The sequence below is a fragment of the Aulostomus chinensis genome, chromosome 1 (genome assembly GCF_037954235.1).
Source record: "Aulostomus chinensis isolate RoL2024-O1b breed Wild chromosome 1, RoL_Achi_v1.0, whole genome shotgun sequence".
NCBI lineage: Eukaryota > Metazoa > Chordata > Actinopteri > Syngnathiformes > Aulostomidae > Aulostomus > Aulostomus chinensis.
The window spans coordinates 58,237,624-58,249,082 of NC_141320.1; the positions used below are offsets into that span (position 1 = coordinate 58,237,624).

Below are 11,459 nucleotides of genomic sequence, written 5' to 3' on the forward strand. Positions count from 1 at the left end.
TCTGGGAGAATTGAAGACCACCAACAGGGTATAAAGCAGTAAAGTATGGCAGGGTGACAGGGATAGAGGGGCGCGAACACCTCCCAGGGGCCGCAACAGCACAACCGTCAGATTAATAACTTCAGATGAATGAAGGTTACGCTCTGCTGTTCTATCTTTCTTCAGATTCCAGACAGATGCAGTCGTCTCCGTCTTGGTCCTATGATCAATCGTACCCCTACCTGGGCCAGATAACCACGCCCACCGTCCACTCAGCCAATCCTCTCTCGCCTGGTCGCTCCTCACTCAGCGACCTGTCCTCGCGACTCACAGGTAACGCCCACGAGCATGTGCGCGTGGAGAAAAACCGCAGAGGCCAGATGTGGTTGTAACCCTTGACCTTTGCCCTCGTTCAGGTCCTGACCTCACAGCGTTTGGTGACCCCAGGATGACCTTAGAACGGCCTTTCACCACCCTCCCGTCCCTGCCAGACTCCCGTTTCTCTGACCCGCGGGTGCACTACCCTCCCACGGCAGCCGCCTTCACCTACGCTCCCTCCCACAACCCAGTCTCCAATGGCGCCCTTGGCATCACCGTGGCAACAGCCATGGCGACCACCCCTGCCGGAAGGTACCACACTTACCTGCCTCCCCCTTACCCTGCGAACACCCCCCACCAGGCTCAGAATGCACCGTTCCAGTCCACATCCTCGCCGTATCACCTGTACTACTCCACCGCCGCCGGCTCCTACCAGTTCTCCATGATGACCGGAGGAGGAGGAGGAGGAGGAGGCAGCGACTCCCGCTCCCCGCCAAGAATCCTGCCGCCGTGCACCAACGCCTCCACGGGCTCCTCCCTCCTTCACCCCTCTTTACCCAATCAGAACGACGGTGTGGGTGTGGAGGTGGAGTCTAGTCACAGCAGCTCCCCCACAAACATGGCAGCCGCCGAAGCCGTCTGGAGACCTTATTGAGAGTCACTTCCTGGTCATGTGACATCGGACACTAACAAGAGCAGTGCAGACTAACATGATACACACAGTCCAAAGCATGACGCACTGACATGAAGGGCAATACGGAGGAAGCGGGCTCTGACCCCCCCCCCCATGAAACACCTGACCGACGGTGGGACGTCGCCGACGGCCACTGACGCCTTCCAAACCTGCATGTACTCATCCCACCGCCCCAGGGGAAGTATTTTCTGCAGTATTTCATACCAACACCCACACACAACTGCACTCACTCCTGCTGAGGGGCGTCTGGAAGCGCAGGGTTCTAAAATAGCCACACGTTCCACCGCGGGTTCTACATGGTGTGTGACAGACGTGAGGAAATGACTCCAATTTAAAAAAATCTAAAACTGTCAGTAAGAGTACGTTTCGTTTGAACACGAACCCTCAAAAAAAAAGAAAAAAAAAGCTTCCGGACATTTTTCGTCATCTTTCACAAATTTGCAAGCTTCTTTTACTTTCCAGGTAAATCGACGGCTGGTTAATGGGTTCATTTAAAAAAAAAAAAAATCCTCTTAAATATGATTTCTTCAACCCGTTTTAACATGACATCACGGAGAAACAGTCACGTGACGCCTCGATGACGCGACAGAAACTCTTCATCAGCCAAGCTTCACTAGGCTATCGCTCCCTAGCACGAGATACAACTGTGATTGACGCCACTCTGACCTTTCTCCCTGGCGACGTACGACATCATGGCGGTTTTGGCGAAAGTTCCAGCTTGTTTTTTTTTTGTTTTTTTGAGATTTTCTTCACAAAAATCATCAATTTGGAGGTGGAAATGTGTCAAAATGTAAAGACGTACATGTGTTCTGCTCCCTTTGTGGGCAGATTTGGTTGTCTGGCAGTTGTTCTGATGTCTGGATTATCGTTCCCATTCAGATTAAGGTTCTGCGGTTCTGGATTAACTGTCGGTTAAATTTGCACTGCAGAGAAGAAGTATGTCAAGCACTCGCCCGCCGAAGTACCGCCGTCTTCGTCGTCACCTTTCATGCCGCATCACACTAAATGTAACAGCCCGGGGTTTTTTATGTGTGTGTGTGTGTGTGTGTGTGTGTTCTCATCTGTCCTCCTTACACACACACACACACACACACACACACACACACACACACACCTTTTACAGTTTTCCTAATCATGTCATTGTTTTTTTTGGAGTCGGATTTGGTTTGGATCTTGCATTAAAACCACTGACGTGAATCTGTTTTGAGACTTTGAATCGTCATTAAGTTGCGGTTCTTCTGAAGTACACCGGGTTTTACTGACCCGTCTACACGAAATAAAGCGACGGAACATGAAGAACAGCTCCCGGATGATCTGAATTACACCTCACAGCTTCGGAACGTGGCAGTTTAATCACCGCCACCTCTCCCAAACTGATTTTTTAGAACCTTACAATCCTCGTGAAGGGGGGATTTAATGCAGGACTGTTTTTTTTTGTTGCTTACTATGAAAACCTGTCAGTGGTTTTCATGTTTCAGCTGATTGATGTTGCTGCTAACCAACCTCAGACGGCAGCGCTTGCACGGCGGCGGTTTATTTGGGGGGGGGGGGGGAGGTATTACACTGTCTTGTGTTAAAATCCTGGAGCCCGAAGGTCAGATTTAGAGTTGTTTAGCAGCTGGACGCATCTGTGAGTGTTTCGGCTCGTCGCGGACGGCGTTCCCCAAGCATCCCGTTCACTCGAGAAAAAAAAACAAAAAACGGTGAACCTCAGCGGACGAGCAAGGAAATCATTGACCACGCACCTCACTCGCCCTGCCAGTTCACACACAGGCTGCTACAAAGAGACGGAAGCAGTTCAGTGCAAGGACAGCTTTTCCACAATAAGCGATGAAAAGTGACTGTAATGATCACCAACAATCATGTCTCCAGAGATTATCGGCTACGAATGTAAATAAACCCACACACTGTTTGAACCGCACGACGCACCCCCTTCTTCTGAAGTGGAAAGAGTTTTTTTTGATACTTTTGAATTTCAGGATTTTGTTTTTTTTGTTTTTTTTTTACTAGATGTGTGTCTAATACTGCTGTTTCATCACTAATCAAGGAAATGCCACGTGTCAATAAAACAAAGGAGTGTGTATCCAAACCGAGAGGTGATCCGAGGTGGGCGTGTCGGCTGAATGGGCCTTTTTTGTTGTTGTTGTTGTTGTTGTTGTTGTACATTTTCCTGCTTGGTAAATGACACGATGGACTCCAGAAGCGCTTTTAACGCTCCAACAATTGCTCCAAGGAATTCTGTCACATCTGGTGTGTAATATAAAACACCGACCAGCTCTTGGGCTACGGATTAACAACGGACTACGGCTGTAATCTGGCACATTCACATTTTAAAGTATCTATTCATATCCACAGCCCCTGCTTTTGATGAATAAATACATTAAATAAAAGTATATTTAGGTCAGATCATACGACTGCAGCGCAGATATGTGCCTCTAGGACTGTGGAGGTTTAGAAAATAGTTCGTTTTTATTGTTGTGCACAATAAAAATGGAATGTCATCCATCGAAAAGTGACTAAATCCTTGAGGGTGTAGATTATATATATATATAGATATTTATATATATTTATATATATATATATATATATATATATATAAATAAAATATATATATACGTATGTATAGGTGCATACTATTTGATATAAAATGCAAATTCACCTGTTTTTAATTGACTTTAGATTGAATTAATTAATTAATTTAACATTATTTCTCGAAAATACTGGACCTTTAAAAAAAATTGTATTGTCTGTTTTTTTGATGAATTTGTTCATATGTAATATAAATTTGTAGGTATAATATATATACGCTTATTAATGATAGTTTCTTACATTGGCAAACAAATTATTGCAATTTGGTGGCCAACAACAACAACAAAAAAAATATGTATACATATATATACATACATATATATACATACATACATACATACATATATATATATATACATATATATACATATATATACATACATACATACACACATATATATATATATATATATATATATATATATATATATATATATATATATATATATATATATATATATATATATATAGCAGGAATGAGCAGGAGCCCCCAGAGTCTCACTGGCCCCCTTGACAAAAATAAAATGATAAAAGCGTTGAATAAATAACAAAATACTTAACAATACCATTTATTTATTGTTCACATTGCAAGCAATCCCTATTCAAGTGAAGAAAATCTGTAAGAAAGAGGAATTAATTTGTAAAATTCAAGCGTGTAAATTCAAAATTCATGACAAAATAACGTAGAAAAGTGATAAGCGAGGGTTGAGCAAAAAGACCCGGATGAGGACGGTACAGAAAACCCTCGTGTGCAACGGCTCTGTGCCGTTCAGGTTCTAGTAATTTGGAGTGACCTCCGCAAGGTGGCGGTAATGTGACACCAGATGCCGTTTACGCCGCAGTGGAGGAAGAGCTGACGCCATCACGTTAAGCGCCAAATTTGTATTGAGTGTAAAGCGGAAAGGCTAAAACATCGGTGAATCCGCTACCAAGGGTTTATCGTTGAGTTTATAATATTTTTGATCGACTGTTGGTCTTCAGGATGTCCGAACAGTCAGGCTACTCACCCAGCTTCAAGCGGCCAGCTGAAATTATGCGAATGAGGAGGAAAAGAGCCCGGAGTGAAGCCGGAGTCTCATCCAGCGTAGACGGCTCTGAAAGCCCCGGACAAGGCAACTCGTCTCCGGCAGGTGTTCGTCCTTTCTCCCCTGGACCGCTTTTCACCCAGAACCGCTCCGGGGGCGGGTTAAAACGGAGGAACCCATTCGCAAACATTGAGAACACATTCAGCCCGAGGAAGAAATTGCTAATTTATAACGACGACGGGAATGCAGTGGAGGCGGAAGGATACAAGCTGTGGGACGCGAGAGAAAAGGACGGAGAACCGACCCTGGGCGGAAGGTTAACGGAGACAGAGAGACAGCAACCCCGAAATATCGCCTCTAAGGTCGGTCACATCAAACACAAAATACCCGGATGATACTCTCTTTATTTTCCAAGCTACACAACTAGAGGATACTATACACCTAAGAACACTTTTTTACCACCATTTTTAAAATGCTCGTCATGCTATTATGTCGACAGGTAGTTACGCCTTTGTTGGATACAAATGTTCTTTTACTTCTAAGTGTTTTAATAGCACAATTAAATGAGAATAGACGTCATTTGACTGAGAGTTGTTGCTAGAATGTTCTCAAGATTAATTCTAGATGCAAATATTAATACCTGAACGCTTGTGTATCCATTAATACTCCTACTACTTGTAATATTATGGTCATATATATAAATACATATGTGTGTGTATATATGTGTACATATTTGTGTACACGCCTGTGTATTATTTGTATTTCTGAACTGCAACTTTGATACTGGACACATCTACATTTGATTGGTGGGATTTTACACTTCAGAAACGTTTTGTCATTTCAACAAATGTTACAAAGCGCAGTTCAAGTTTCTTCACAGTTCTAAAACAACATCCTTTGTAGGTCTAGTCTACTGTTTTTTTGAGCAGTGAAGAAGAATTACTCTCCTGGTTGATATTAACCACAGGTGACTTCTAACTGGGAAGTAGTAGGGTTCTGTTTTGGGGGCAAATATGGTACTGGATCCCTGCTCTGGCTTGTGTACTTGTTGATCCTGCATTTTTAGCCGGTGGAGGAGCTCATTACAGCTGTAATTCATGTGACTAAAATCGTCAGAAAATATATGTTTGTCGTCTGGTGCAGAAGTGCCTCTCGCTCTCGGAAGACGACTTCCTGCCTGGAGAAAGAGAGGAAGACGTTAAAACTACTCTGCTGAAGGTACTGTCTTAACTATTAGCTAAAATATCCATTTCTGATTACATTTTTCTTCTCACGCATTTTCCTCTCCTCTCTTTCATCCCAGAGCCCCCAAGCTATCGCTCCCCTCTCCATCGCTCCTCCCGTCTGCACCGAGTACCCGGCAGACTGGAGTCTGAAGACTCGCCTCCTCTTCACATCCCCGCTTTCGCTGTCGTGGGCAGAGAAGCCCAAAGCTCGGGAGGAAGCTTTGGGACTCAGCCAGCACTGCAGAGCTCAGTTCAGCTCCCTGCCACAAAGTATACAGGTAGAGTCGTGCAGGTCCCGTTCACACCTGGAGAAAGGGGAGGGCGTTGCTGCACATCCACCCTGCTGGAGTTCAGATAATCCCGATTTTTGGACTATTGCTGAAAAGAAGCTCTGTGACCAACGAAGGTTGAGATTGTTTGTTTTTTTAAATTTAGCGGGATTATCATCAAAAATAAACACCTCTTTATTTAGTCATGAGAAACACGAAGCTAACCAACAAACTAAACCGTGGACACGTAGTTTACGCACAGTTTAGCTGCTGCTGATGTTTAATGTCCCTGACTGCAGTTCTGATTGAGTGGTTCAGATATCTGCAGCTGGTGGGAACCTCTGACCTCGTTCAGGCATCGCGTCAAAAGCTGATATGCTAACTTTCTCCGCGTCGGTGTGTTCCAGCTTACGTATGACGTGGCGCGGCTTTATGAAGAGACTTTCTGAAGTGTCTGAATGCTCCCCCCTCCAGGATCCCAGGTCCTGCTCCGAGCTTCGCTGTGCCTTCCAGCAGAGTCTGATCTACTGGCAGCACCCCTCCCTGTCCTGGATCTCTCTGTTCCCCAGGATCAATGCTGAGAGGAGTTTTAGAGGGAAGAGCGCCCCCTGGGCACAAGATCCAGCCCTGCAGCAGAGCCTCATGAGTGAATGGTGAGGCTGGAGCTGGTAGTAGTTTGGGTCATGGGCTGATGACCGAACGGGACAGACCGTCCACTGGTCACTTAGGAGTCAAGTCATGAAACGAGCACATTGACTTGTGTGGGACGCTGGCAGAAGAGTGGAGCACGTAGATTGGTTGTGTTTGGAAAAGGCAGGTTTCATTAACATCCTTCCTGTCTCCTCTCGTTTGAATTCTGTGTTTCCTTCAGGTCAGTCAGTCTGTCGTCCCTCTACAGTCTCCTCAAGAGCCAGCAGTGTCCGTACTTCTACGTCTGCTCCTACCAGGTAGTGTGGCTCCTGCTAAACGACACGTAAGCCCCAACGAAGAGTCAATGGTCAACAGCACTGGCTGACCGTCACCCACTCCTCCCCCCTCCCTCGTGTCAGTTCACAGCACTGTTCAGGGCTGCAGGTCTCGGGGGCTCCGGAAGCATCACCGCCCTGATGTCTCCCACAACCAGAGGCCTCAGAGAGGCGATGAAGGCCGACGGTGAGTCTCGCCTACTACTTCTTGTTGTGGGGTGGAATGGGTGGGATTTAGTGTTGTTGTTTTTGTGCAAAATATCTAAAATTGCTAAATCGTGAAACAAATTTGGATCCAACAGCGTCACTGATGACTCCGTTCTCTATAATCTGATTCATCACGGTGGTTCTGCCCGGCTGAGAAGTGGTGACACCGCTGGGGTGAAGCTCTCTCAGGGCGCGTAGGTCAGCGTGTCACTCTTTGGCCTTGTGTTGCCTTGAACAGGGATAGAGTTCAGTCTCCCTCTAGTGGAGGAGAGTAGGAAGAGCAGGGAGCAACGCAACCTGACGCTGAACAAGGAGGAGGAAGGAACGGAGAAGCAGTAAGGCTCTTTCTTTTTTCTGTCTGCATCGTTCCCACCAACAATCACTCAAACACAGTTTCTGCTGAATCATCAGTTACATGTATGCGACGCTCGCCGTGTCACTGTGACCATGTTGGTGTCGGTTTGTTTGCACGTTTGTCAAATTAATATACAGAAAAGGTCAACAGGTACAAAAAGAGTCACACACTGACAACCTGCATTTATAAGGACCAAATGCTGAAAAGCCCCAGTATGCTCCCTCAAACCTGCGCGTCAAAGCCGTTGCTGTCATTATTGTGATGCTGCCGTTGCAGCGCCTCAGAGCTGACGGAGGACGAGGAGGGCGCTGAGGACGAGACTGACGATGACGAAGACGGCAGCTTCTCCTGGCTGAAGGAGATGGGGGTCCAGGATAAGATCAAGAAGCCCGACAGCATCGTCCTAAAACTGTATCCTCCTCACCGTGATGACCAGCGCGTTTCCTCTCTCTCGCTTCACCTTTCGCCCAAGACCGCTGGTCAAATGTTCTTAACCGTCTGTCCAGTCGTAAGGAGGGTCACACGACGTCTCTGGACCACAAACCCGAGTCTGTGGTGTGTGTGGAGGGCTCGCACACGTTCACCCTCATCAACTTCCTCATCAACTGCAAGAGTGCGGTGGCGGCAGCAGGCTCCCAGGCAGGGCTGCCACCTACGTTACTGGCTCCCGTCGCTTTCAGGGGTGCTGCCATGCACACACTGAAGGTATAAACACACACACTAAAAAACAAACACGTTTAATTTTTTATTTAATTACTAGCTGTTTAGTTTCAGTTTAAATCAAACCTTTGTTCCATCTTGTAACCACCATGCGGCCTGTAGAGGCTCCAGGTCAGGAGTCTCGTCAAACGTGTGAAGTTTGGAAAAAGACTTGATCTGGTGCTTTTTCTGCTTCTTCAGGCGCGGAGTGTAAACGTGAAGAGCCAGGTGGGCTCCTCCTACCAGGACATCAGCAGTCTGGAGGTCACAGGTACATGGCTGCACCGTCCAGTCCGACTGGAGGGGTTCTGCTGTCACCCTGAGGTTCGGCACACGCCGTTTGCTCGGGGTTAAATGCCGTCTTCCGCCCAAAAATGTGGCTAAACGGATCTTTTCAGATGGTTTGAGGTGGCGGTGACTTGCTCTCTGTCACGTGACCCACATTCTGTCATCAAATTAGAAACTGATGTTGCGTGACGTCTCTCCACCACGCATTCGGTGCCGTGGTCTGCCGGGCCACGGCCTTTGACACGGTCTAGTTTGCGTTTCTGTGACCTAACATCAGCTCGTTGGCCTCGTTTGCGGCGCTGTTTGTTTGCTGTTAATTACTTGTATCCATCTTCTAGGACCTATCCTCCCCTCCTCTCTCCACGCCATCACAACCCTCCTCCGGCCTGCACAGAAGGGAAACTTCTCAGCTGCTCTGTACACACACACACCCACAGCCGTCATGAACGTTCCCACCACGGAGCAACAGGTGAGACAAGAAGTCTGTGCACGTCCGACTCCTTTATTCCACTGATAAACGCGTACTGGACTGTGTTTGTGCGGCAGTGAAGACGTGACTCTTCCAAGTAGACCACTGACCCACTTTGTGTCTGCAGGCCAGCGCGGTCGGGTCCGTGGACTTGTCTGGTTGTGGTCTTCAGCCCGCCTCCATCCAGCAGCTGCAGCAGCCCCCCAGCCTGGGTAAGAGCGCTCTGACCCACCTCACCATGAACAGCTACAGCTTCACCTGGAGGAACTGACGCTGGCCGACAGCTCCTGCTCTCTTGCACTACTACCGCCTCTGTGTGGATCAATGCAGTTTTTGAGGGGGAAAAAATTTAGGATTTCAATTTCTTTTGTTTGAGTTAAACCACTCTTCTTTTTTTTTAATGAAAATGTCTTTGCAAGTTAAGCAAATAAAATCAACTCTCCCCTTCAAAGTGTCAAGTTTCACGAACCAAACGCGGGCGGGCCGACGGAGGCATGAGCAGCGAGCTCCCTGTCACGTTACGTTTATTCACAAAATCCCTTCGCTTTCATCCTTAACGTTTTAATTATTCATTTAAAAAAAAAAAAAAAGTGGCCCGCGCGGCAGATCATCTCCAAAATGAAGCACGCAGGACGAAACCCTCCGTTAGCATTAGATCTTTATTTCTCATGTCACTTTGAAAGCTTACATTGAACTTGGGAATTCTCAAATGACACAAGCAAAGATTATATACAGTACTATAAACTGTTCAGCTATGATAAAGACCAAATGTACACATTTTGTAGTTATTTCCGTAGCATATGTTTTTCTATAGATTTCTGTTTGTTTGCTTTGTTTGTTTGTTGTTGTTTTTTTTTTGCCAGAGGCAGGTGTCAATATCCATAAAGCATTCCATAATTCCATACTTAACTCTGCAGTTATAAAAATAATTTCTTTCGATCCCTGTGTTGATAAGTGCGTCTTGATGTAACTCCTCAACATTATTGCTGCATTAGCACAGTAGTAAATTCTGGAACTCTTAAGTAAACATATAGTAAAACATGGCTATTAGCAACTTTTGTGTGTGTGGTTTGTTGGGAGTTTGTTTTTGTTTTTTTTCCTCTTGCAGATTTTGTTAAATACTCGATACACTTTCAAAAAGTGCAAAATTATCTGAAATTAAAAAAAAAAAAGGTGCAAATCAGACTACAAAACATCTGGTGAGAGCATATAAGAGGACATGGCACTTCTAGCGTGGTGTGGAAGTGAGATGAGCAAATAAAAAAATAAAAAAAAAAAAAAAAACCCAAGGAGCGGCGCTAGTCTGTGTTTGCGGCTCGTCCTGATCTAGCGGTTAGTTTGGCCACAACGTGATTGCCTCCGGTGGTCCTTCTAGGTAACGCTATGGATAAATTACAAGCAAAAAATAAAAAATAATACTTCATGATATCAGCATTCAGTCCTCTGAACTTGTACTGTAAACTACAGGTTCCCGCTGACGCCCGTCTACTTCCGTTCTTGTCCCGCCAACTTAAATAGCCTAAACATCGATAAAGGCGCGAGGAAAAGCGTCTGCCTCTAAACAAAGTGAGCTTACTTTCAGAGTAGGGTTGCTCAACGGGTGATTGAAATACAGGATTGGAACTCGGCCCCTTGAGCCGGGATCAGACTGCGCTTCCTCAGAGGCTCGTCCACCCTACCAGGGTCCTGAAACTGTCATAAATACGTGGCGTGCGGCCGCCGAGGGAGTAATAACCTAGCGAGTGTCTTTTCAAGCGTTTTTCAGGAGTTCATTCAAATTCATATTGCTAAAAATTGAGAGAAGAAAACCTTCACATTAAGCCAACTGTGTTTCTCCAGCAGCGTCCCTCCTCTTCCGTTCCCCCCCCACGACTAAACGTAGAGGCGCGCGCTCCTTTGTGCGTTCTGATCCCGGCGTGAGAGGGGAAACACTGATGAACTGACAGCAAAGGAAAAGGTGTGATGAAACGCCGGAGCATCGATGTGTGTTTCTCTAAAAAGACAAGGCATTTTCTGTTCTCTCTCTCTCTCTCTCTCTCTCATGAAGCAACTTTTGAAATCTTTAAATATCTACTTTGAAACTTTTATCAGTATCTACAAAATGCGCATGACCATTTTGTACACAGTGATTCATTTTTCGCAACTTGTAATCATGTACAGCATATCAGCCCCGCCCCCTGGCCCCGCCCCCAAACTGTCTTGGAGGACAAAGTCCACTTAAAGCACTTTACCTGAGGTTTCAAGAATGCTGCAATTTGCCTAAACAAGGGACAAACGTGAAAGCACACGCAAACACACTGGCACACGTGCGCGCATACACGCGTTGTGTATTGAAGCACGCACACACACACACACACACACACGCAGCTTGCACAC

At 46.1% G+C, this 11,459-nt stretch overlaps 2 protein-coding genes across 3 annotated transcripts in view; both read left to right on the forward strand.

Moving 5' to 3' along the window:
• runx1 (RUNX family transcription factor 1) overlaps positions 1-2,542 on the forward strand; it is a 17,668-nt gene extending 15,126 nt beyond the window's left edge. For both annotated transcript variants that reach the window (XM_086217012.1, XM_086216933.1), the window contains exons 7-8: positions 166-312; positions 396-2,542. In XM_086217012.1, coding sequence (XP_086073138.1) covers positions 166-312; positions 396-952 — 704 coding nt within the window. In that variant the 3' untranslated portion in view covers positions 953-2,542. The remainder of the gene's footprint in view (positions 1-165; positions 313-395) is intronic.
• A 1,793-nt stretch (positions 2,543-4,335) lies between these two features.
• Positions 4,336-9,534, forward strand: donson (DNA replication fork stabilization factor DONSON). The gene is made up of 12 exons (XM_086217383.1): positions 4,336-4,967; positions 5,749-5,823; positions 5,909-6,109; positions 6,575-6,753; positions 6,972-7,047; positions 7,150-7,252; positions 7,511-7,607; positions 7,904-8,038; positions 8,134-8,332; positions 8,528-8,597; positions 8,953-9,083; positions 9,211-9,534. The coding sequence occupies exons 1-12, from the start codon at positions 4,563-4,565 to the stop codon at positions 9,352-9,354; spliced, it is 1,815 nt and encodes a 604-aa protein (XP_086073509.1). The 5' UTR covers positions 4,336-4,562; the 3' UTR covers positions 9,355-9,534.
• The last annotated feature ends 1,925 nt before the right edge of the window (positions 9,535-11,459 follow it).